The sequence below is a fragment of the Arvicola amphibius genome, chromosome 5 (genome assembly GCF_903992535.2).
Source record: "Arvicola amphibius chromosome 5, mArvAmp1.2, whole genome shotgun sequence".
NCBI classification, from domain to species: domain Eukaryota; kingdom Metazoa; phylum Chordata; class Mammalia; order Rodentia; family Cricetidae; genus Arvicola; species Arvicola amphibius.
In genome coordinates this window covers 110596152-110623385 of record NC_052051.1, presented here as the reverse complement: position 1 = coordinate 110623385, position 27234 = coordinate 110596152, and the positions used below count along the sequence as shown (strand labels likewise).

General features: G+C 43.7%; 1 protein-coding gene across 1 annotated transcript; it reads left to right on the top strand.

The window, feature by feature from the left end:
* Positions 1 to 650: 650 nt before the first annotated feature.
* LOC119814619 (neuronal regeneration related protein) lies at positions 651 to 27234 on the top strand. The gene is made up of 4 exons (XM_038330516.1): positions 651 to 691; positions 1994 to 2057; positions 20578 to 20655; positions 25437 to 27234. The coding sequence occupies exons 2-4, from the start codon at positions 2055 to 2057 to the stop codon at positions 25560 to 25562; spliced, it is 207 nt and encodes a 68-aa protein (XP_038186444.1). The 5' UTR covers positions 651 to 691; positions 1994 to 2054; the 3' UTR covers positions 25563 to 27234.

Here is a 27234-nt window from a genome sequence, read left to right as displayed (position 1 = left end):
AGAGTGCGCCCAGCGCTCCCGGGACTGCTCGGCGCGGTCTCTTCCCCCCCCCCCCCATCCCCCCAGGGCCCAGTGCCCTACGGCGGCGACGGCGCGGGTGCGGGGGCCGGGGAGCGCGCGCGTGTTGGCCGCGCGCCCACGGGGCCGCGAGCCGCCGATTCCTGCCGAGTAAGCAGTCTGGCTCCGCGGTGGCAGCAAGGCTGGGGCGCTGGCCGCGCGCCAGCTCCATCAGAATTAGCTCATTGTTCACTAGTACACTAGCAGAAGAGAGGGGAGGAGGTGGGAGGAGAAGGGGGACAGAGAAAAGAGAGAGAGAGAGAGAGAGAGAAGAGAGAGAGAGAGGAGAGAGAGAGAGAGGAGAGAGAGAGAGAGAGAGAGAGAGAGAGAGAGAGAGAGAGAGTTGAGATTGAGAGATCGGTTTAGAGGAAGAGAGAGACGCAAGACACACACTTGGAGATGGCGCGCGCCAAGGCAGGGACCCTTCCTTCTCCTCCTCTTCCGAGGCTCTGCACTTCTTGGAAGTGAGCGGGTTGGGGGTTTTGTTTCCCTTCCCCCTCCGCCCTCCCCTTCCTCCACCCCTTTCCCCTCCCCCTCCCTCAGCTTGTCTTTCTAGCATGATGCCCTTTTTCATCCACATTTGTGTTTCAGGTTGTAGAGAGGAGAGAGTGAACAGGGAGCGGGGCTTTTGTCTGTAAGTATATGCCTTTCTCATCCCAGCTGGGAGCGCTGCTTTCTCTTTTGTGTTGATTCCTTGCCTTTGCGCTAAGCTGGACCCTCCAACCTTGCAGAGTTCATGCTTTTTCCCTCTGAATTTTAGAGCTAAGCTGACACCTTGGAGAAATTATGTCATTTTTGCTTCCTGCTGCATTAAGGCTGGAATTTAACTCGACCTCCCCCTCCTTTGTTTAATGCACAAGTTGAGAGAAATGCATTCTTTTGTGAAGGGGTGGGGTTTTGCTCGCTGGTGGGGTTAATTTTGTTCTTGCTCATTGTTAACAAGGAGCCGTTTTGTTCCTTTGCATTAAATGCACTTTGGTGCATGCAAGCTTCTCTCTCCCCGTGTAAAATCCTTACACTTAATTACTCTTTCAATGTTGCTGCTGTGGCCGTGGTCTTTCATGTTTTCTCTCTTGCAACACTTTTCTCTGTATTCTTTTTTTTTTTTTTACAAAGCAGTTGAACTTGGGGTTCGGGAGTATTAAAAAGAAATGACTGCTTTTTCTCGGTGCTGCTAATAACCTGATTTGCATTTGCGTTTCTATAACAACATTATAGGAAAACTCGAAGTGCCTCTGATACCCGTTTGGAGAACTTTTAGTTTTTCCATTCATCTTAATTTTGCCATAACTTACATTAACAAAAGAGTTGTGCTCTAGTGGAATAAAGGCGGAGGGCGAGCCACCGAAGCATCTACATGAATGTTTATTTGGTTTGGGGAGAAGGGCATAATAGTGTATGTTCCTGGCTTTCTCCCCTGTGTAGGTTTTCTTTCCTTCTTTCTTTTCTTTCTTTCTTTCTTTTTTTTTTTTTTAAACACGGAAGGTTATGTAATGCAGTGCCATTTCCAAAAATATCCACTCTGAGGCATTACACTACGGTGGAAGGCTGATTCTTGTTCTGCCGTCTTGATTGCAAATATACTGCCAGTAGTATGTCTGGGAACAAAGAGCAGCCAGAAAACAATCTATTTTTATCACCTGAGTCTACTTTTAAGTTGCCAAACCTTTTGAACTGCAATTTAAAGATGAACCAGTCACTGAGAATAGCCCAGGACTGCAGAGCCAGGTGCCAGGGATTCCTTTGTCCCCCATGCAGACCTATAGACCACTTGGGAAGCTCTTTAAGGGGCTCCAGTGCTTAGAATAATTGCATGGAACTTGTCTCCAGCTCACATGGTGCTTGTCTGTGACCCCTGAGGAGGCATTTTTTTTTTTTTGCATTGCTAAACCTGTGGTGAAACAAGGTGTGTACTGTATTTAAACATATTTTGCAGGTTGGTCTCCCTGGACTGAAGCAAGGGAGAACAGAAGCCCAAGACTATTAAGATTCTCAAAATGGTAAGGCATGGTCATCAGAAGAAATTCTCAGTAGCTCCTCATCAATAATTCCATATAAGTGCCAGCCAGCCACCTTCATCCTGCCTGATTCTCTATTGTTCCTACCCCATCTGACCTTTCAAAGGCTCTGTCTCCAGCATGTGCAGCTTGGCGGTGCAGCAGGCTATATGGAGTGCAAGTGGTGGATGAGACTTGCAGTCATTTGGAATAGGAAATGAAGATTCTTGTTTTCAGAGCAAGGATGTTTTAGCTCAAACAGCAGGAACTATTTGTTCTTTAAGAAGATTGACGTGTTGTGACATACATGTGGGGAGAATGGCAGCCCGGGCTTAAACCGTGGGTCTTCTATACAGATAGCCAGAACTTACCCCAAACTATGAGTCTGTGTCTAAGGAACAAGCTATAATATGTGCTGTCCTTAATAGCAGAAGATAGGATTTTTTTATGAATGCATCATGTATTTTATTAAAATATATATGCATATTTTTTCTGACTTACAACTTCCTTTAAAAGAGACATTTCAGTTTTAGAGGGCAGGCATATTAGCCTCTAAATTAAAATATAGCAATTTCTCCTAAGGAGTGTAAACCAAAGAGAGGATAGTTAAATTTCTGATTAAATGAAGCAACATAGAAAATACACATTAAAAGCAGCTAGATACATATATTAAACTTCTGGCGGGGGGGGGGGGGAAGAGACGAAAATGCTCTGCAGCTTTCTGTGCAGCATGCCCTCCTGGGATGCTGACGGGCCTCAATGCACTTGTCTTCTACTTCCAATGTGTGCTTTCCTAATTTGCCTCTTATTTTTTTCCTTTAAACAAGGGTGGAATTTAGTGAATTAAAATTGGATTTGATATACTTCATGTTTTCTTTGAGAACAACCAAGAATTAGCTTCCAGGGAGAGAGATGAGTCAGAGGCAGTTAAATGAGTTCAGATTGGCTTTCATTAAGAAGTGAGCTTTTTAATTTTTTAACATATGCCTTGCCTGTCATTTCAACAGGTGGGTGTCAAAAGCACTGAGCAAAGTCGGTCTGGCTTGGACTGGTTTGCTGCTGATGAAATTAAAGAATTGGGGCAGAAAGACAAACGAGGTGAACATAAAATCAAACTAATCAATGACCTCTTTGCAAACAGCTACCCTCATAGCCCCTTCCCAGTTAGCCACTTTTGCAGAGCTGCAAGGTGGTGGAGGAGTGTAGCTTTCATTATTCAGTGCTGTTGCTGGAGGGGCTGCCTCACTTGCCTCTGCCCTCCAGCCCACTCCCTTTGTATCGCTGCAGAGAGACCACAGAGACTGTATGTTGCAATGTATCAAGTGATAGTTTTAGTTAAACATAAATAGGACCATTGAGCCCTGCCAAGTCCAGTCCTATAGATCAAGGTCAAAGCACAGCACAGCACCAGGCTTCTGTAGAAGGGGGTGGAGTGTGCTCTGTGGAAGGCAGGCATGCATGCCAAGCTGTGAACGAAAGCTGGAACCATTCAAAGGCAGAAAAGCAAAGACAAATTACTATCAAACACTAATCTTCCTCATGTGTCCATGTTGTGTGGTGGCAGAATGGATGGTCACAGTTTGTTTCTCTTGGGAGGATTTTACTCATGGAAAAAAAAGAAAGTTCTCACAACTTCTCGGTGCTCCTTCCATCAGGACGTCAGCCCCTTCTGGCACAAGCCCATTGCCTGAAATAAAACCCCCGGCAGTTATTGTCTGAGGGTGATTCCAAGTCACTTTCTAGAAATTCTTGTATCTGGAAAGTCTAAGTTCTTTAAAATCCTTGTGTATAGTATTGTAGAAAAAAAGTTTTAAATATATTTTTAAAAGACTGATATTAGAGATACCTTCAACCCTCTTTCTTTTTTTTTTTTTAAACAAAATGAAGTTCATTTCCTTTCTTTGATTAAAACTGGGATTGCTTTGTAGAACTCTGTATCTAATTTACTTGAAGATTTGGCTCACATACAGTAGACATTTCTTACAGGAAGCGGCCTGATTAACTACTGGCCATCTCTGGAATGAATGTGTGTGTGTGTGTGTGTGTGTGTGTGTGTGTGTTGCTTTCTCTTTGAAGCACATATTTTCATCTACATGTAGAAGACATCACAGAGAATCTACTCTCCATATGCTATAAGGGTTCATTTCAAACACAAATTTATAATCTTTTCAGTCCAGTGTAAGAAATTAGTCAGTGAACTGTTGACTTCTACAAGTTGGGATTAAATATCTGGTCTTTTTACACACTCTAAGTTGGTAAGGTGTACTGGTTAGTTCTACTTGACACAGACTAGAGTAGCCTGGGGGGAGGGAACCCCAATTGAGGAATGGCCTCAGTCTATGGATAGGTTTGTGGGTTATTTTTCTTGATTAATGATAGATGTGGGAGGGTCTAGTCCACCATGTGTAGTGCCACCCTAGACAGGTGGTCCTGGGTTGTATAAAAGAGCAGGGTAAGCAAGTTGTGGGGAGCAACCCAGCAAGCAGTGTGTTCTTCTGTGGTCTCTGCTTCAGTTTCTCCTTCAGGTTTGAATCTTGGCTGCTGCCCTGGCTTCCCTCAATGATGGACTGTCACCTCTCGGCCAGATGAATCCTTTCTTCCCCAGGTTGCTTTAGGTCATAATATTATTACAGCATCCGAAAACAAACTAGAACTTAGGGTTTCACAACAGAGAATTGGAGGCAAGCCAGAGTCATAGAGTGCTGTTTGTATTATTAAACTAAATAGATAAATAAGATGATGTGACTGTCTTCAGCCGTGTGGCGCCTTTCAGAGCACATTTGCACATCTGAGTACACCAAAGAGGGTGCCAGTCACGTGATGGTTTTGCAGGTGATGCCTGAGGTGGTAACAACCCAAGAATATTGTTAACTTGTTAGTTCTAAGCATATTTTCTGCATCTTTATTGAACGTAATATTTTTAGCAGTGACTCATTCTCCAGCTCTTTCAGGCCCTTGCCTTTATTGTTTGCAATTTGTAGGATTTTGCATAGTTTTTTAATTACTGAGAGTCTACAGCAATCTTCAGGATGTTTTTTTATATTTCATGAAGGTTTTTTTGCTAATTTTTAATTTCTAGACCTGTAATTGTATGATGTGTTGTCGATTTGTGTAGTTTATTTTAGAGGTGCTTGGCTTGTATGTGTCGAAGAAGGGAAGACATTTCAGAATATATATTGAAACTAGCTTGAAAAACCAGTGTTTTAATCCACTGCCAAAGCTAAAGCCTTGGTTTTACCCTCTGTGGAATAAATCTGCCTCCCAGTATGTGTGTACTGTGAACTCGCAGTGCATGAGCATGAGCTGGGAATGTTTTAACAGAGATGTGGGAACTGGAACAGTTTCCCTTCTCTCTGTGGCTGATGCTGGGCATTGAGAAAGATGGGTTGGCGCTATTGGACAGCTTGGTGCTCTGCTTCTGTACAGGCAGTGAAGGAGCGTTCACAGGCTCTTAAGAAGACCCCTGGGCAGTGCCCCCTTAACATAACTTTCTTCTGCTCAAAGAAAAGACTAGGCTTGGGGAGGGTTGGTCTTAGTGGCTGCCTGTGCCACTAGGTTTGGGGTGTAAATTGACAAGTAGCTGCAGTGACTTTTGCTACTACCTGGGGGGTAATTTTATATGGTGCCATCTTGTCTTTCCCCAGGTCTTGCTGTGCATGAAGGGGAGAACTGGAGATTGTTTGGGGAAAGTAGGACAGAAGAGATAATCAGTCTGTCTGGGCTTAGCCTCAGTCAGCTTCCTCCCGAGCTATAGAGATAGTCGGTTTGGAGATGGTACTCACGTACCTACCATCTTGGGGTAACAAATCTTGGAATAATTAGCTATTCAAAGTGTGTCCCACTTTAACACTATGTACTTCTTGAAAAGTTAGATATAGGTCAGGTTATCATAAATATACAAAAGGAATTTGCTTCATTTTAAATCTTAAATTCTTCCAAAATCAGAAAATGCACTTCTAAAATATAAATATTTTGCACAGATGGATGGGTAATCCTGAAATAAGAATTTTAAATATTCATTTACCTGGTCCCTAAATGTCACTCCTTGAGTCAAAGGTGGTGCTGCTACATCCTTGGTCCCCAGCTCTCTGATCAGTGCTATTCATGGCTGGAGAGTCTTTTAAGACAACGTCCTTACAGCTTCAGTGAAATGGAAGACTGAAGTAATTATCTGAACAACTATGCTATAAAAAAAAAAACCTTTGATTTCATCTGATTCAACTTGGTAATTCAGATGTTGGTGGAGTGATGTGGTGGTGGAGTGTTTGCTTGCTTTATCTGTGTAATTCTTCTGCTGTGCAGAAAGAGCTAAGGATAAGGCAATCTTATCAGCACATCCAATGCCGATATGCACAGGGAGAAAGATTCAAGTACCCCTGTACTGCGTTATCTTGTCTGATGCTGTGTTGCAGGATCCCAACTTTAAACTGCTCTGCTGGCTTGCACTAGAAGCAGCTTAGCACTGGGTCTAAATTTACGCCAAATGGATATTTAGGAACATTTTCATCCTTGAGAGAGTTTCAATAATATTTCATCTCATTGGCTGAAAAAGAATTCACAATGCTTCTGTCTAGTGCATTGTATACATTGCCAGCCCCGTTGGTTTGTGACTTAAGCATTATCATTTTCTCCCCACTTAAGTTCTCAGTCTCAATATCCGTTTGTTGGTAGCAATGCACACTACTAACCTCAGTGATGTAACTTGTTAGTAGTGAATAAGCTTTTTTTTATATTGCCCAGTTGATATTTCATGCTTAGAAATAGTAAATATGTAGTAGAAAGCATAAAATATTTTGTGTGTACATGCTACTCTGTCTATTAAGTTGGATGTTTTACAGTGTAGCTCTAATGAGTTACCATGATGAGGTTTTGTGAAGTAGAAGTAATGTGCCTCATTGACCCCCTCCTTGTAAAGTGCCAGGGACCCGAAATGAAATGTCACCTCATTCTTTGTTAAAAGGGTAAGAAACTTTGTGGTTAAACCATAAAGTGTGGCACTTGCCAAGAGAGAGTAGCTTGGACTGCGCTGGTGACCAGTGTTCAGAGCCTCACTCTGAGTAGGCAATGAGGTTCTGCCACTCTGGGGTTTGATCCATACGTGGTCCTCAAAGACCACAGCAGCTTATCCTGCAGAAGGAGCTTCCCTGTCAGCCTTGTGACATCAACACTCACTTATTTCCAGTATACCCTGAATCTGTGGTCCAAAGGACACAAAGGCAGCCTGACTGGAAAACACGAGACTAAGAAGAGCCAGCACGGGGACTGTGACACCATTTGTGTGCCAACTGAGCAGCATTTCCACCTAAGCACTGTGCATAGATTGCAGACATCATGTGACCCCCATATTCTAATTTCAGGAGGAAGACTAGCATGCACAGCCAAACTACCAAACACTGCAAGACTCCATAATCCAGGACTAAGTGTAAGATTCAGAGGCACAGGGTGTGTGTGGTACCAGTGGCAAATCTTTCTTATTGGTGGAATAGAAATTAATCTAGAGCTAGTAATGGCAGGTTACCATGCGTGCCCACCTCTGACTCCCTTTTGCCTCAGTCAGCCTTGACATTCATCATTCATTCCTGAGTGTGGTATCTAAGTCGTCCGTGTAGTATTTCAGGAAGACATGCACACTTGACTGCTATTAGCGCAACATTCGGAGCCCTAGAAGTGAACTGTTTTCTTCTTGAGAGCAAATGATATGTGACATTACATTGTCTATTCTAAAGTCTTGAAAATAGTCTTTGATAAGCATTGGGCACATGAAGAATTAAGTATATCCGGGTTAGCTTTAGAGGAGGCAGAAGAGAATTCTAGATGAAAAGGACTGATCAGGGAGTTATACTTGCAGTAGCCTCTTCCCTATTAAGGTCCTCTGTGCTGTCAAGGACAGGCCTCAAAAATTAGACCTACAAGTCAAGGACTTGATGCCCTAAGCAAGAAGAAGCCACTGAGTAGGCATCCTCCAGATGGCTGAGGGCACTCACTCGGGTTACCAGACTGACTGAGGTTCTGTGCCTTCCGACTGAGGAGAGCATGTCCCCTCTCCCGTACTCTGTTTAAAGTTACAGCTGTCTTTAGTTCTCACTTTTACCATCCTTGGACCAGGGCTTACCCTGATGGGAAAAGGGGTACCCCTGGCCAGTGATCTTATTTTTCCCAAGGCAGCAGCAGCCCCTCTTTGTGACGGCGGTGGCCTCTGAGCGAGAGGCCCTTCCAGTTAGGCAGACTGGGTGCATGCTCAGGTTGACCAGATGTGTTAGGGATTGGGTTGCTTGTCATCCTCAGGTCTCCCTGACTAACTGACGAGACAGACTTTAAAGTACAAGCCAGCTCCAAGCAGTGTCTTAATAAGACTGTTGGCCATGTGGGTCCTGTAGACTTCCGTATGGTGTAGGCAATAGCTGTGCGTATCGGAGGGGAATCTCCTCACATGGGTTCACCAGAGTTGGGAAAAGTCAAGTCTGTCCACAAGGGACTTCTCAGAGGCCCTCTTTGGGAGGTGTTAACTTTAAGGTCTCCACAGGAAGTGACAGGAATAGCCTCTACGGGACTGTCACACAGCCTCTTTAGGTGAGTTGGAACCCATCCCTCAGTCTTCCAGTGAGGGCAGTGTAGGCCAGCACCTGTAGTTCCCTCAGGTGAGTTGGGCTCTTCACCAAGGCTTTCAGCAAGAACAACATAGATGAACATTGCTCCCCCAGACTGTTTATCTGTCCTCCATCATGTCCTAAATCTTCCTGAGTTTAATTTCTGGGATGAAACCAACTTGTTTGGAACCATTTGAAATAATCCTTTATTTGTAGCCCAGGTCGCTTGTCCCAGGGTTTTTTTCCTTTTGTGTCCCCTTTCCTCCACTTGGTCTATATGGAATGCATCACCCAACAAAATAGAGATGGGCTTCAAGACTGAGAATGATCTCTGTAAAATAACCCTAGTATCCCTTTATCCCTGTAGGGGGGATTCTCATGTACCTTGTCCGTGTATGACACCAGTGCCATTCCTACCAAAGCATGTTTTCCTAACCTGCCAAGGTTGTGACCTTGAAGTACTGACCCCCTAACCACCACATAAGCCTGTCTCTCTTGGTAGCACTAAGGCTGTGATACCTTGCTCCACCCCACCCCATGCCCCATGTGTGGTTAGGGTGGAGAAATCGGAGATGGGAAAGTATCATGACTCAGAACTTTAGAACAACTAGTAAAATAATTTGATGTTCTCATTACATAGTGTGGAAGCAAACCCTGGCCCTTCATTAACATGCTCTAATGGGGCCTTGGAATGGCGCCTACATCTGTCTATAAGCCAGGTTGATCTCTGCTGTAATGCCTAACCAGGATCTGCCATGTCCCCAGTGATCAATAAATGCTCCAATGCTTGTGGAATAAATAAATGAGTCAGTGGTCATAGATACATGACAGTCTGGCATTTCTGGCTAGAACCAGGTGGCCTACTTCGGGATTTATGACCATTAACAGCCTGGCCCTGGGCAGAGTTGCAATCTCTCAGATTATTAATCTTGTGGTCCAGGAAATGAGATGAATCTGGACAGATGATGCATCCGTTGAGCAAAGCCTCTGTCGCTGAGTATCCCGGAAGAGTCAGGAGGTAAGGGGGACAGTTAGGTCAGCTCTAACCATCCTAGAAGCACAGTGTTAGCTCAGGATGCTGGGTTTGTATGGTTTGCTCTTTCCGGGGAGAGTCCCAGACCTCGCCCAGGGTGCTGGCTCTGGAGTAACACTATGCACGCAGTAGTGACATGTTTCCAGCAGGCAGCAGGGATTGCCTCTCAGTACTCAAATGGATGTAGTTGAGCAGAATCTGCTCTGGCTTCACAGTGATGAAATCCTCAAGATAAAATTATTTCTGAGTACTTCCTTGGCCTGCTTTCTAAAACCGTTTGTCTTCAGGGTGTTTTGATGCTATAGCTGGAGGTGTTTCAAAGCCCTGATTTCAGGAGGCTTGGTTCAGTGACCATCCAAACTTTCACGGAGGACAATACAAGAGTAACTTGAGTTTGAGATGGAGGAAAAGATGCAAGAGAGTGTGGCTGAAGAAAGGAAGGTCTGTTTCTCCTTTTTGGCTAAAACTGGCAGTTAGAGATACCGATTGGAAGAGAGGGGTGAATAGCCAAATAGCTGCTGCCAATGAGAATACTGTATCCGATAGGTAGTTAAAACAGAAAGTTTTAGAAAGTGTGAAGAAGTGTCCGTGTGGCTGGCCAGCTCTAGCCCTTCAGCGCCCGCCCTCAGGTCACGATCACACACAGCTGTCCTTTGATTACTGGGGCAGGTAACAACCTTCCTGGTGGAGCCAGGCTTGATACAATTCCAGCAGGGAAAAATACCACAGGCTGAAGAGGGAGAATTTTACAAAAGTTGTTTTGTTTAATATAGGCCTAGGCATTTTGAGGACACTTTTATCGGATAAAGTTGGTGTCTAATAAAGGAAACCACTTTGGAGGGTAGGGGGCGGGAAAGAGAAAGTAAGGGAAAACAGTGCTTCTTGGACGTTCTCTGTGAAGGAAAAACTGTAGTCAGGACTGAGATGGATAAGAGCAGTGGTAAACATGACCCCAATAAGTGCTATTAAGTACTCAGTACTCCACCACAGGAGAATTTCATATCCTTCACTAGGTCATCCTTGTGAAAGTTACCCCCCCCCCCAAGGCTCGTTGAGACCATAGTCTGAAAGTTTGTCAGGCGCTTGCTAAGTGGGCATATCAGCATGTGTGGGGTTGGCAGCGTAGGGTTGAGCGTTCACCCTAATGCGCTGTAGGAACTCAGCTAAACCAGATGAAAGAGAGAACACTGTACACAGCATACAGTCATGGTGAAGTCACGCAGGCAGCATCGGGGGTGGCGATCAGATGTTATACGATTAAGATAATTAGAACTAGAGCAGATGAATGAGTCTAGCCAGCCCATTGCTTTCCCGGACAGACTTTCTTTGATTGGCAGCTTGTGATGTATGTGTGTGTGTGTTGCTCACCTGCGTGTACACGCAGAGGCTAGAGGTTGATGTCCACTGTCTTCTTCTGCTATCCGCCTTGGTTTTTGAGACCAGATTCCTTATTAAATCTGGAACTTGACATTTCGGAGACTGTCCAGAAAGCCCTTGGATGCAAGTGTCTCCATCCAGCGCTGAGGTCACAAACTGCCACACTCAGATTCTACCTGAGTCCTAAAGTGCAAACGTTAGTTTTCCTGGTTGTGTAAAGTACTTTTTCCACTAAAACATCTCCTTAGCATGCCTATCCCCATAAAAGTCTTTTGGGAAATTGTATTTACTTCTTTGATGGTCCCAGTTCAAATTAATGGGACATTACTAATTGATAAAAATGTGCTTTCTGTTTTTACAAAGTGCCCACCATACCTACTACTTCACAGAAAGTAAAGGCTTTGTAAAATTTTTTCATAAATTGATTGGGCAATTGAAATTATATAATTAATTAATATGTTAGTTAATACAGACTCAACATATCTGCTCATATCTTTAAGCACTCTGTCTCATATGTTTTTATCCTGATGGTCTGGATTTGATTTTTCCAAAGTCCCAATGACTTGTACCAGGTCAAGTCTCTGGGCTTTGCTCTCTTCTAGAGTTGGGTCTAACTACACATCATCCAGGGCTTTGGCCTGACAGTTTGCTTACTTCTTGATAATAGAATCTTAAATTATTCAAATCTTGTTATCATGGTCTGGGAGCCAGGTCTCCACATCTTTTTATTTAATCTTTACAAAGTCTTTCCCCACCCCCACTCCCACCCCCTTTTTCCTGAGGACTGTTTTTTAAACCTTAATTTTATTATATGAGGCTTGGTTGTCTACCCTGTCACAATTCATTCAATCAGAGGTTCAATTAAATTTATTCTTGGTCTCATAGAAGCAACTTCTTTGATGATGTGAATTTTAACTAAAATCACCAGCCGTTCTTACCCTATAACTTTGACTATGGTTGAATGCAGTCCTCCGTGTGGTCTGAGCATGGCATAGAACACATTTTCTTGCTTGTTATTTGGTGTCTTTGGACCATGACTACCTGGTAATTGGCTTGTTACCCCTTCTCCATCTTCTCATTAGCCTGTCTTTAGAACTGTCTGGATCTCTGCTACGTTAATTAAAAGTTTTCAAATTAAATCATGTTAAATCTATTTTCTCTCCGAATTTCTAATTTCTAGGAGCTTTCTCACTGCCTCTCTGCTCTAACGAGTGTTTATTTTCTTCCTTTCTGGTCAAGATCACATTATATTTTGTGCAATGCATGGTCTGTCTCCACAGATCACTGCTAAAGATAAGATTCTAATTCTCTTAGCAGTGTGTTTTAAAGTTGACTAAATTTTTGAAAAGCAAAGTTATAGTGAACAAGATTTCAAATCTCTTCCATGAAAGAGAACCCTGTGCAGAATTAGAGCGGCCTTTGAGAGCCATCTGAGGAGGGGCTGTCGGGAAGTTCATTTGGGGGTCAGATTAAAATGACGTGTGTTTTTCAGCAAATGGTCTTTGTCATTTGCTGCAGCAATTGCTAGATACATTTGTGCTGTGTTGATCATTTCCTTCCAGGAAAGTGGAACGGGAGGGAGAGAGGGAAGAAAAGGGAAGGAAGGAGGAAGGAAGGGAGGGAAGGAGGGGAGGGGAAGGAAAGCTGGGAAAAGGAGATTGCTTGTGTTTCTCAGGTTGGGTTCAGTAACATCCAAAACCTTAATGCAGCCATCCCTGCTGAAGTTTCTGCTCACGTAGGAGATTTCCACAGCAGCAGTAGTAACACTTGAGCGCTGGGGAGCAAATCTTGTGTTTCCAAAGACTGCTTTATTTTTTTCCTCCTTAAGGTTAGTTCTATTTGAAGGAGTGGCTATTTACTGGAAATAGGTTTTAGAAAAACAAATAATTTGAGAAAATTGCTTTTGACAGTGGGTATCAGACATCTGTCTACATTTCATCTCCAGGCCACTAAGAGGGAGGGGGTCATGAGCACCCTTGGGGGTTGGGAGCAAGCCTCTCCATTCTGTGGAGGGCCTCAGGGAGACACTCCGGTGACTCGAGGAAGAGCACACAGTGTAAGTAGTGACAGGTGAGTCTGGGGGAATAGAGATGTTCTGCCTTCTCCATGTCTTGACTGTGTGGCCCCGGGAAACCCCCACTTCTCCCTCAGTCTTCTCATCTGTAGAATGGTAAGAGAGGAGAGCGGTCCAGGGAGCACCCACCTCTGTGCTGGACCCTGGTGCCAATACTGTGTATTGACTCATTTCATCCTTACAGTAAAATGGTGGGAATTAAATTATTTCCCAGGCCTGGGGGTGAAACTTCATGGTAGAGTGTTGGCTTGGCATCATAAGATGCTGGGTTCCCTCCCCAGTACCAAATGCCTACAACTTTTTTCCCTGAAAACACGCGTGTAAATTGAGGTGTGTAGCTCAGTGATAGAATGAACGCTTAGCCCTGGACTCATCTTCTGCAAGAGGGATGGGAGGGAAGCAAGCATCGTGATGGACTCTGTGATGCCATACCACGTGTACCTGCGGATCCATGACTTTGCATATTCTGTCCCCACGGGTTCCCACAATAGCCACGTCGTTCTTTTTTTTCTTTTTTTTTTTGGTTTTTTCGAGACAGGGTTTCCCTGTAGTTTCTAGAGCCTGTCCTGGAACTAGCTCTTGTAGACCAGGCTGGCCTCGAACTCAGAGATTCGCCTGTCTCTGCCTCCCGAGTGCTGGGATTAAAGGCGTGCACCACCACCGCCCGGCTAATAGCCACGTCTTTCTTATGGAAAAGGATAGTTCTGATGTTTGGTGAACAGTGGAGTGAAGACGCAGGATGGAGGATAAAACAGAAGGCTGTGGAGTAAAGTCAGGTTCATAATGATGGTCTCAGTTTAAACAGGGTTTTCCTGGTGCTTGGAAGACAGGGTCTCAGTCAGGCACTTTCCCTTCTAACTTGGAGTCCCCTTTACAGACAGTGTCACAAGTCTTACGACACTGTTTCTTTCTTCATGTCTTGCTCTGGAACACCATTTCCACTTGGGGTGGGGGGTCTGGAGTTCCTGCTAGCCTTGGGATGGCTGCAGAAGGTGCTCTGAGGCGCTGGGCTGGCAGGTTGGGGAGAGAACAGCAGTGTTATTCTTCCTGTGTTGTCCTGAGGTGGACAGCTGCAGTTCAGCACATCGAACGGGACACGGAGCTAATAGCCCAGTGTTCTTTTCCTTTTGATGGGCCTTCAAAGTTGGAGAAATATCACAAGATGAAATGTTTCTCCTTTCTTGCTGACACAACCAAGCAAATTCATCAGATGGAATAAGGTGGTCCAGAGTCAGAATTCAGATGTGTTAAGTAAATATTTACTGTGGTTCTACTCCACAGAGGTAAAAGATTTTTATAACATATTTGTTGGAGTCATGGGGGCAAAGGGAAGCTTATGCTGTGCTCGCATGCCTCGAGGGCTTTTTGGCTGCAGCTTAACAAAGGCTCCCTTTTCCTTTTTTATTCTCTCTTTATCATTCATTTTTCCCCTTTACTGAAAAGGCAAATATATTGTGGCTTCTGCTTTAGAATAATTTTAATTACATTTGTTTGGTTAACTAATTAGCACGTGTGCCTGTGCATGCATGTACATATGTGTGCACATGTACCATAGGTCAGAGGGCACGAGCCAGCTTGTAATCCGACCGGCAGCCTTGGCAGCAAGCCTGACTCACAGAGGCATCTGAGGCATCTCACCGCCACCCAGTTCTCCTTTCTGTTCTTCAGCTGCAACTCCGTAATCTCGGAATTTAAAAAGCTCCCCTAGCTTTTGGCTCTTTGTTTGGAAAGTCTCTTCTCAGGCGCGATGAGCGGGTTCCAGAGCTTTGGGCTTGTGCTTTACTTTGAGCTGTAACCAGCTGTGGAGACTTTGTTTTGTCTTCATTGCTGAGGAGTCACCCACTGAAGTCCAGATTTGAAGCACGGAGCTTACTTCCTTGAGTCTAGACCGCACTTGGCTCTGATCCTGTACCAGACTGACCTCCAGTCCCAGGGAGGTGTCTTGGCAGAAAACTGGGAATCCCTCGATGCATGCTCTCTGTTTTGGGTGTCTGTCGTCTTCGGGTGGATTTTATTATGCTAAGCCAGTTCCTATGGGGAAGGAATGAGGCTGGGGTAAGAGGGGGCGTTTGCTTGGTGTCAGTTTTAGCAGGTGACCTTGGTGTTCTGCGCTATCAAGTCAGTGCCTTCTACCTGGATTTGTCCCTTCAAAACCTAGAAAATTCACGTAATGAATGGGTTTAAGCAGTGGTGTAAAAGAAAAGCCAGATGCGGTTGTTAACCTTTTGTGGCTGGTCCCAGCCTTGGTTTGTTGCTACCCTTGAAAGTCTCTTTGCTGTTATTCTTAGAAAACAAAATCTAAAAGAGTCGGCAGCCAAACAGACTATTACGTTGTGGAACGGGAGGACTGTGAAAGCTCTTTGTGCCGACAATTAATTTCACATGTAAACACTTTCAGTTTGTTGCCAGCAAGGAGATTTTCGTTTCCTTTCTCTGCCTAGTTGAAGTCTAGAAATAAAATTCCACAGCTGTCAGGTTCCCACATATTCATCAGCACCTCTCATGGTGGCTTTCCAGCGAGCAGAAAGAGTTCAGAGGCTTCTACTATTAAAGTCCACACAACTTGTTTCAGGCACCAGCAAAGAAAGAGCAGCCTTTGGATGATAGTCCAACACATGATGTGAAATGGTCATATAATCTGCTCAGACTATGAATCAGGCGTGAACATTTTCTCGGCCCATCAGAGGAACATGCACCTAGGGTCTGACCAAGTTGGGAGCTGCCCCTGTCTTCCTTGTGAGGTCCAGATATCTTCCCCCACTGCACTTTCTCCATGTTACGGACATGTCAGACCATGGGGACTGGCAAGAGTGTCAGCAGAACTACCCGAACCAGCCATTCCTTCTTGGCAGGAAGACTCACAATGTTTTCTCTCTAATTACTCATTGTTCTGACTGCTAGTGTGTGTGTGTGTGTGTGTGTGTGTGTGTGTGTGTCATTTAGTTCTCAACAAATATTTGCCAACTTAGGCACTGACACCTTTATTCTGCTTTCTGAAATTTGCAAGGATTCTTTCTATACATCATTTGGGTGGCCCAGTGGTGTTCATGCTTTCTTTTCCCTCTTCCAGTGGCAATGGCTTTCTCCCTGTGTGCTTTCCCTGGGAGAAGTTTAGTCTCGCATATGCAGGGCTCTTAGACCAGAGCTCCAGAGAGCCAGCACAGTGCATCATCTTTTTGGCGCCATCTGGTCTTTGGTGCAATGCTGCTTAGAGAAAAATGATCTTTGTTCCTCATTTATGGTTTCAGTTTACAATCTTCACTCATGCAACCAGCAGCACTCGGGACTCAGTGGCTTTTGAGGAAGATTCATAATTGTGCTACTTCAGAGGATATTTACCGAAATGAGCTATATGATTATGCACATAAATTCCCTTCAAATTATAGGACTAGGTTTCATAACCTCCTGGCCAATTAGGCCTAGTAGAACATGTACATATGCAGGCATACACTGTTTAATTGGCAGCTAAATTATGAAATGTACCCCTTTGCTATGAAAAGAATTAATTGTGGAGGTTGGGCACCCGCTACCCTACTCTGTTTTCTTAATGGCAAGGGGTGGGCATCTATCTTTTTAAGTCCTAAACAGGCCATTTGTGTACATCCTTGAAACACAATGGACCCCTCCAAGGGTAAAGAATCGCATTACAGTTGTGGTCATTAACAGCCGAGCTGTGCAGTAGTCTTTACTTCAGATTTCTGTGAGGTTTGTTAAACAGCTAAGTAAGTGGCGATTAGCTATGCGGTATGTATTTGCTCAGAGTAGAGATATAATGGCGCCTTTGCTGGCCATTATCTCAGGACGGTCTTCTCAAAGAAATGTTGAGAAGAGCAGTAAACAAATAGGGGACAGTTTAGAAGCCTGTAAATTACCAGCTGGTAATACATAGAAATCAAATGGAGTAATGGGAATCATATGAAATAGGACAAGGGACTTTTCCAGGCCCCTAAATGTGGACCATATTTAGGAAAAAAATAAAAATAAAAAAAGCAAACTTTCAAATGAAAAGCTTGAAAGAATTTAGGCAGTGTTCTAGGTTGCTTTTTTTATTTTTCTTTTAAACATGAGACTGGTCTTTGATTATCCTCCAGCGTGTGTGTGTGTGTACGCGCGCGCGCGTACACACACACACACACACACTTTATTTTTCTAATTTGGAATACTAGTTGTTAGTTATAATGCCACCAGATAGCAAATGGCTTTCAAGCTTATTACCTGTAGGATTAAAAAAATGAAGTTTTTTTATTATGTACTTGACAGAGTAAAGTAAATCTTCGAAGAGAGAAGCAAAGAGGGGAGAAGGTAGGAAGAAAGGAATGAAGGAAGGAATGAAGGAAGGAAGGAAGGAAAAAACATGGACATTTTATTCTCAGTGTGTATGCTGTGCTGGGATAGTTCAAACTGAAGGCCAAGCAGTCCAGTGCTTTAGGGATAAGAAATCATAAATTTCATCATAAGCCACATTTAAATGTATATCATGGATTTAAATATGTTAAGACACCTTCACATGTTAATATAGCTTTGTGGGAAAAGGTACATTAATTAGTATTCTCAGAGACAATCATGAACACAATTTCAGGCAACATCAAATAAAAAGTGCTCAATTCTTCATATTTTAGAGTAAACACTCATATCTTTGTAGTTGACAAAAATACATATAGCTTGTATCTCTGGGTCCCTATTTGAATTCTAAGAATAATATTTCAGAAGGATTTGATAGAAAATTCTGTTTATTTTTCTACATGGAAGACAGTTTTGAAAGACTGCATGCTTCCCTTGTGATGATCAAGGCGTAATTTGTTTTACTTGTTTAATAAAACAGTTTTAGGGTACTTTCATGTACGTTACCCAGAATACTGGCATTTTTGAGCTGCAAGGTCCCGTCCCCAAAAGTAAGAACTCAACAAACTGTGAAGAAGAATGTTACTTTAGTTTTCATGAAAAACATAAACATGAATCCAGGAAATTGAGTGCAGTTAGAGCCCTGTGTAGTTGTGCAGCATGAACCATTGGGTACCAAGGAGAAAGAGAGGCTTCAGCCATCACACAGGAACTCCAGATGGGTCCCTAGCAGATTCCCAGCAACATTTGCAGGCCTTCATTGGGAGTCATTGCTAGATGTTAATATTCTGAACAGGTTGGAAAGCCAGACAGGGTCCAACAGCCTGTGACACTTGGGTCCTGAGAGCTACAGTGGGCACAGGAGCATCTTCCTGCTTGGAGCACATCCCCTTGAACTTACCCATCAGTCTATCCGTGCATCTGCATCTAATAGCAGAGTTCCTTCCTAGAACTTCTTACCGCCAAGCAGACTGTCCTGACAAAAGTTCCGAATGTTACACTAAATGCTGATTTTGCTTGTTCTTAGTTGACATGTGCTCTTGTACCTTCGGTAGGCTAAGGCGGTGTGACTTTGTTGAAATGGAATATCTCCAGAGAAACACGCAATCACAAATGTCACCTCTTGACTCTGTCTTTGGTTCCTGAGCAAACCATTTCTCACGTGTGTGTGTGTGTGTGTGTAATTGTAGTGAAAATGTTGAAAAGTGATCAGCCACTGAGGCCAATTTATATTACGTGAACTTATGCCTGATTTCGATTTGGGGTCAAACTGGGATGTTAGGCTAAACTGGGATTTTATGTGCTATGATTTTGTTATATGCCTTGAAACAAACAACACAAAACAAAGGCTTATTGAATTTAATTGATTGTAATTTAATTCACCCTTTTCTGGCTAGAGAGAATGCCAAGACTGGCTGCCTGTCCCAAACAAGGCAGATGGTGTCATTCTGTAAGAAGGAGCTGGGCAGAGGAGGGGAAATGTGTGAAGGGAAGGTGGGGTAGACTTGAGGGAATCACAGGGCTCAGGAAGCAGCTGCACTCCAAGGAGAGGAAATGGTTCTGCTTCTTCCAGGGTGGGCCCCTAGGCCCTTAGGAGCCAAGAGTGGGTGGTGGCTGTGGACTAGTCCTGTTTTAAAAGGGAGGCATTAGAGAAGAGACATTTTGCTTTAGGGGAAATGTGAGACCAGCAGCATACTGGGAAGAAGGGAGCTGAGATCTAGGGACCCAATTCAAGTTGCAGTAATGACCCACTCACTATGTGGTACTTTGGGCAAGCTAGTTTGCCCTTTATGAGTTTTCCTTTTCCCATCTGTGTAATTAAAATGTTCATATTCATAGGCCCACTGCTGTAAATAGTGTTTATAGTATGTGTACTTACTCTGATCTACCGTGTGCCGTAACCATTACTGATAGAACAGCAAAGACAGTTACTGTTATGTTACCCAAGAGAAGGAGTGCATTAGCCTTCCATGTTCCCTGCTTCACACTCCCAACCAACTAGACTGGTTGAGACATACAAACCAGTAACCATTAACTCAACAAGTAGTGCTTCCAAAATTGAAAATGACACGTGAGTCTCTGCTAATCTGTTAATGAGATCTGCTTCTTAATTGTTACTCTACAGGATTACTTACAAAACTGAGGCCGGGAAGGAGTCGCCTCTAGTTTCATGCCCCACGTCAGGCAGCGTGGTGTCAAATGTGAATTAGTTCTGACAGATGGCTGTTGGATTCTGTCTCTAAGTTTTTTTTAAAAAGAAGATTTCACAGTTTTCCACTCTAAATACTTTTAGTAATTTAACAACTCTCGTGCCAAGTTCTTTCTTATAGCTGACCTAAATCTGCAATTTGTAGTTTAAGCCTCCCCACGTCCCCCCCCCACACGCCTTCCATCTTGCTCTCTGGAAATAGAGAACAGCTGGTCAGCAACCTTATGCGAATAGCCCTTTGTATATTTAAAGGAGACTTGCTCAGCTTGCCTCCCTCCCTTTATGCCCGCCCACCCTCAGAATTCATCAGCTCTTGTTATCTGAATCATTCATTGCACAGCTGCCCAGCTCCCCGCTCCTCTCTTAGATACCAGGCTGCTTCAGGGAGCTGGATGCAGTGTGGTCTGAGTGGCCGCATGGAGCTGGGGAGAACATAAAACATTTCAGCCCTCCTCCTCGGCTTTGCGTCTGTTCTTCAACCTTCTGATAAGTGAAGGATAATTCCTAAGAGTGTCGATCACTACCTGAGCGTTTATGTCATAAACTTGGAGACTTGCAAGGATACTCATGGAACATAAGATACTTTGAAAGCTCTCCACGGCTGCGTAGCGTGCCCTGCCAGACATGCCATTAAGCTGCCACTTTGCCTGCTAACGCTACCATTGATTGATATCACTGCTCTGTCAGACTCCGTCTTGGAAGACTAGCCAAAGCTCTCCTGGGTACAGTGCGTATTCAGAAAATGTGTAACGAGTTTCCTGGTGCTATGAGCAGACGGGGAAAGAGGAGAATGTAGACTCTAGAATGACCATTAAGAACTGACCTTGTGGGGGGTGAAGCCATGTGGTTTCAGGATGGACCTTGTTTGTGATTTGAATGTGTGTGCTTTTATATCTCCATAGGTTTACTACCTGGAACTTTTGGTCTGGGTCAGCCAAGAACCATTTCCATACAAGGAAATGGAGGGAAGTCTTACGAAGGTAAGAGCCCCAGCTGCTGTTTGTAAACATTGCTTTCAAGTTTGAAGTGTAATCACACATAAGGAAATAATCTAGACCTATTTTATTTTTGTTTTAATATTTATTGTACACTCCCATAATAATCCACTAATATGACACTTAGAAATAACATATTTTTTAAAACATAACCTAGACCTGGGCTCAGTGGTGCTTACCTAATAATCCCAGCACTTAAAGGCTGAGGTAGGAGGACTGCCGGAGATTTGGGCCTAGCCTGGGCTACATCGTGAGACCTTGTCTCAAACCAGACAAGTCAACAACCAAAACAGAAAACAAGCAAACCAGCCTCGTAGCCTCTTGTGACCCATAACTCAGATGCAAATTATCACTTAAGAACCTCCCTGTGTCAAATGTGTCTTTTACAATGTCAAAGTTCAGTCACGAGTTTTCCCTGTAGATCCTGTGAACTACAGTTAATATCATCAGTCTCCAGTTCTCCCTGAAGATACTGTGACTACAGAGAGTTCAGTCTCCAGTTCTGCCTGTAGATACTGTGACTACAGAGAGTTCAGTCTTCAGTTCTGCCTGTAGATACTGTGACTACAGAGAGTTCAGTCTCCAGTTCTGCCTGTAGATACTGTGACTACAGAGAGTTCAGTCTCCAGTTCTGCCTGTAGATACTGTGACTACAGAGAGTTCAGTCTCCAGTTCTGCCTGTAGATACTGTGACTACAGGGAGTATCAATGTGACCTTAAGTGGGGGATTGTGCTTCTTAACACTGATCTGCTAGTTTCACAAGGAAGAGACCCCATTGAAAATAAAATTTCCACTCAGTAGTTTCAGGGGACTGGAGGTGATTCAGTGGTTAAGAGTTCTACTGCTCTTCCAGAGGGTCAGGGTTTGAGTCCCAGCATCTACATGGTGGCTCACAATTCTCTTTAAGTCCAGTTCCAGGGGGTTCAACACCCACTTCTGACCTCCTGGGCACTAATTGCTCATGGTACACAGACACGCATGAAGGAAAAAGACCTATACACATAAAAGTCATAATTTTCCCAAAAAAGGATCGACATTTCATGTCATTGAACCATGGTACCACTCCCCATGTGATATCACTGCCATTTTCCTGTATGAGAAGACCTTATTTACACTGACTGGTTTGAGCAGTTCCCCTGATTAACAGGATCTTCAGAAACTGCAGTCCTGTTATCGGCAGGTGGCATGGAAAGAATACAATCCTAAGTCGTTTTTAGACATTCAGAGAATTTCTGAAGTTTAAGTTGAAACTTTTGGCAGAAAGGCAGATGGAGAACATTTTATGGGACCTGGTGGAACTAAATGTGTGGTAGTCTTCCAGAGCTGGAGTGGAGAGGACCTGAGGTCCTGAATCCAGCTGCACCCCACAGCTCCAGCCCGGGCCACGCACCTGCAGCAGTAACTTCATCCTCACCGCTACCATCACCGCCTCCTCCTTATTATTATTATTATTATTATTATTATTATTATTATTATTATTATTATTTATTCTCGTTGTTGTTGTTGTTGCTTTGAGGGCCCGAGAGGTAGAGCCCGTGCTAAGCACACATTCTGCCACTGGGCTCCATGCCCCACCCCTTAAAATTATTTGCACACACACACACACACACACACACACACGTGTGCTTTTGTCCTTAGATGTTCTTTTCTGAGCCAGACCAGGGCATAATTCCCCTAAGTTAGCAGCTGAGGGTGGAAAAGAAAGCCATGCGGTCAAGTGTTGTCTCAGTCAGCCCGCCCCACAGTACCCTTAGATACTGGAATATCAACCGAGTGGGAAAGAGTAGGTGAGGCTCCTCGGTGAGCTGTGAGGTCCGCGGTGTGTCCTTTCACTCCGTGCCTACACCAAAGCATGCTCTAGGGTGGGTATGGAGGGTACTGGGCACCACACCTTCAGCCCTTTGGTTGTCTGTCCTCTACATATGGAGTGATGGTTTAAGCATAAAATACTTGCCCTTTTTCCACAAGGAAGCTTCTGGAAAAACACACTTTTGCATAGCTGCATGAAAGATGATTTCAATTTACTTGGTTCAAAGCACCCTTACTTAGTAACTGGGACCGAGCTAGCAGTCACCAGAAGGAACCCCATCCGTGAGGATGTGGCTTCTGGCGGAGCAGACCCGTTGTGGACACAGAACACCTCTGCTTGCCCCCCACCCTCAGACTTGAGATCACCCAGGTTCCTCTGTCTCACAAGAGTCATTGTGTGCGCGGATGGTGGAGAGAGGTGACTGTTTCACCTCAACTGTCTTAAAGCCTGACTTCTGGGAAAACAATGTGTACCGGAGACAGACAGTTCTGTAGAGCAGAGTGGGAGGAGTCAGGGAAGAGGATTGCGATCTAGTAAATCCGGGCTCTGAAGAGGAGGTGCAAAGAGCCTGGCTCTGGGACTTGCTCCCTTTAAAGGCGTTTTGGTTTGTTGGCCCTTGAGGTCTTGTAGTAGCATGCCTCTGCACGACTTCCTGATGATCTTTCTGTCATCCAGAACAAGTTAATTAAGGGCAGGCTGGGTAGGGACAGTTTGTTGCTGTTTCTCTGTAGGCTCAAAATCCAGTAATGAGTGCAAGCATTCAGAACAGTAACGAGTGATGGCGTGCATGGGGAGACTAAGTAGTACAAGTGTTATATTCACATCCGAAATACTCCAGCTTTTTGTCTCTGTTGGGAGAGAACTCTTCCAAGTTTTCATTTGGTAGTGTGTTTTTTATGGAGGTCAAAGGTTAGTGGAACTGAGCCTCATAAACCAAGACGCGGTGGTGTGCTGACTTTGGAACAGTTTCAAGGCCACACTAACGGTCAGATGGGGTGGTGGCATTGCTTGGAAAGTATCGATGGGTTTTGTTTTTGTTCTGTAATTTGTGGATTATATACCAAATTTCAAGATTGAGATTTTTTTCCACAATTACCATTTTAACTCTGTTTATGCACTATTATTGAGTGTTCCAATTTAACATGCTTTGAGGAATTTTGTTTAGAACCTTAATGATGTATGAAGAATTATACTTTTCTGGTTATTTACTGATATCAGAACACCCTCTGAAATCACAACCTAGACCAGACTGTTCAGGCACACACTGTGTGGGTTTCATATAGGGCTTTCGTGTGGAAATGCTTTCAAAGTTATAGACGCATTGGGTGTTGCATGTAGTAGGTGTTGTTTCTTAAGCTTGAATGACCTACCCTGAGGCTGCTGGAAATAATACTCAGGTTCAGATTGTTTAGAAACTCCTGGCTCCCAAATTCATCCTCAATGTAAACTCAAATGTGTAATTTACAAGTCACAAAATGAGAATGTCACTTCAATCCTAGTACTTCCATCCAGGCAACTTCATCGATTAAAACTTTCTTGTTAGAACCTAAAACCCAAGCAAAAAGAGATTTAAAAAGAAAAAGAAGAAAAGAAATACTCAAAACCCACAAAGGCTATTCCCACCACCCCCCAAGAAAATATCAACAAGTAATGGTTTCATTAAGAAAGATCTTTGTCAGCCGGGCGGTGGTGGCGCATGCCTTTAATCCTAGCACTCGGGAGGCAGAGGCAGGTGGATCTCTGTGAGTTCGAGGCCAGCCTGGTCTACAAGAGCTAGTTCCAGGACAGGCTCTAAAAAAAGCTGCAGAGAAACCCTGTCTCAAAAAATCAAAAAAAAGAAAGAAAGAAAGAAAGAAAGAAAGAAAGAAAGAAAGAAAGAAAGAAAGAAAGATCTTTGTCTTTATTGTGAGTATGTCTGGATGGGGCATACAGTCTTTCTTTTTTAATGAATTAAGGCTTTTGTTCAGTTGTTCAGTGGACCCCACTATCCGGCTCTCTTGCTGCTAGGTTCTGATGAAGGCTGTCATTCTCCTCTTCCTGTGTGTTCAGAAGCAGCACAGTGGTGGTCATCAGTCGGGCCCATCATCTTAGTCCTTGGCTCTGTAAGAAGAGACTTGAGGTCTAGGCTGCCCGAATCTCACCAATATCTGGATATGGTTTCTCACTCTCCTCCTCCTTCCTACGGCTGCCAGCAGAGATTCCTTTACATTGTGCACATCTCAAACACTTCCATCTTGGGTACCGGTTTAGTCCTGACATTAGCGCTTATATGAAGTGTGCCAGTTGCTTATAGAAAGTTCACATAGAAAGATGTATGCACTGTGATATATTTTAAAGTATTTTATTGTGTAATGGAAAATAGATTACTGTCTTCCCTCCATCACATCACTCACTGAAAAATAAAAGTATGGGTCTAGAGAGATGACTTAGTGGTTAAGAATACTTTCTGTTTGGGCAGAGTACCTGGGTTCAGTTTCTCACACCCACATCATGGTTCACAACCATGTGTACCACAGTTCCAGGGATCTAATGCCCTCCTCTGGTCTCCATGGACACTGGACATACATGATGTACACATACGTACATGCAGATAAATGCTTGTACAAATAAAATAAATCTTTAAAATATGTATTGGTACTCCTGTTTGCTCTCCTAACCCAGCTTGATCCTGGGTACTGACTCTAAAGAGTGTTGTCACCACCATGAGAGAAACACTTGCCTTTACACAAGCAAAGGAAATCTGTCTTTAATGGCTTCATCACCCGCTGACCTAATATTTACATTTAAGAGAATACTGTTAATGTATAAACTGTTTGCAAAATAGCAGAAGTTCAGGAATAAAAAGTGGGTAGAAGTAAAAATCAAAACAAAGCAAAAACTTTTTCAAATGATTTAAAAGTGTTTTTCTTTGTGTGTGTGTGTCTGTCTGTCTGTCTATCTGTGTGTTTCCTGCAGGGGAGACTTCCCGTGCCAAAGGAAGTGAACCGCAAGAAGGCGGGGGAGATCAGCGCTGCCTCCCTGACTCCACCAGGCAGCCATGAACTCTGCTCCCCAAATATCAGTTACCTCTACTCTTTTTAATCATAACACCTCCATTTGTATTGCATATGGTGTATGGGGTTTTGATGAGGTCTTGGTATCATATATGGGATTTTTTTTTCTGTGTAAATCATCAAATATAAGAAGAAACTATGGGACTCTAAGCCTTGCTTTAGAGAATTTACAGTGGACAAATAGGTATCATCAAAACAGTTTCTAATCATTCTGACTCAAGTGAAAACGCTCAGAATTTCACACTGTGAATCCACGTTTACAACCCTTACAGGTGGGCCTTCAGGCCTGGTTCGCTACAACAATGTCTTCCACAACTCAAACTCCCACTGCGCTCACATGACTGGTCCACACCCACCTCTTCATCACACGGCTCCCGACTGCTTCTTGCAGAGGCTGAGAGTCCCCCCACTTTTTTTTTCTCACTTAGATGTAACAAGCCTAGTAGTTTATGTTCATCGATTGTCTGTATATCTCTATATTTTATCCATGTACTCTTTTGATGTATAGAAGTAGTTTGAAACTCATCGTTTCCTTGTGGTAAGTGACCGAGATGCTGCCACAGGACCTGAGACACTGATGAATGGTGCTATTTTGGACTTTCAACATGCTCCTTGGCGAGGTAGCTCTGATGGAGTTATTTTTTATTTCCATGTTCTGAGAAGGTGTTGTTGGTACTCTGTTTCCCCGAATGTTGTTCTCCAGACTGGACTGTCTTGTTTTCCTGGTGTCTTCAGTGTGGCTTTCTTCTTCAGTGTAGTAGGTTGAGCGGATGCTACCGAGAGTGTGAGGGGCTGTCCTCTTGTGGCTGGCCCTGGTGGAGATGCCGTCATGGTAGCGGGAGCAATCACAAAACTGTAATGTACCTACCAGAACTCTTCCGTTCTGCAGCCTCACCTGCCTGACTAGAAAAGAAAAGCAATAATTCCACAGGCATTTGGAGGTATCTCTTTAGATTCTTTTTGTTTGACTGGATATTTGGGGGGTGGGGGGAAGGTCCACTCTCTTTAAATAAATGCCATGTGGGAAAAAAAATCCAAAGTACTGACATCCAAGTAGGAATTTGAAAATTATACCTTTCTAAAAGTTTAGGTTGGAAAAATGACTTTACAAAATAATGATTATTATCATGGTGATGATGATGACGACAATGATGATGAAGATGACAAAAGGCAAAACACCTTTTTTGGGCAGATTTGATAAGCAAGGTGTAGATTTTACATTTTTGTCCTTGCTCCCAATGAAATGGACAAACAAAAATAAAATCCGATAACACCATCTCTTCACGGAATGTTGTTGTGTTAAGCCAGACTGAAAGCCCACCTTAATTTTTATATAATGTCTTTAGCTCTTCCTTTGACAGGGCAGGCCTTGTTCTGAACTGTTTGCGCTTCTGACTGTTAAACACCCATGACGCATGCACTGTAACTCTTCCTTCTCTTCTTGCTCCCCACTGGCCTGAGTTTCTCGTGCATTCTTCCCTCCCCACCCCCACCTTCGTTAGGATAGACATATCGGCTATGTAAATAGAGCAAGAAAACAGTGTTGTGCATTTGTGGCATTTATGTAGAGTTGCAGGTGTGCACTGCTGAAAATGCCGGCTTTTGTAACATGTGGTCCTTACTGTTGCTCTCATAAGTACCCAATGTATTTTAGCTATTTGAGTAGTATTTGTTCAATAAATATGCAAGCTGTATGATAA

What these genes read in the sequence shown, in the direction of transcription:
- LOC119814619 (XM_038330516.1), top strand. An exon ending in TGGAGGGAAGTCTTACGAAG is followed by an intron (nt 20,656 to 25,436) that starts GTAAGAGCCCCA and finishes TGTTTCCTGCAG; the next exon opens with GGGAGACTTCCCGTGCCAAA.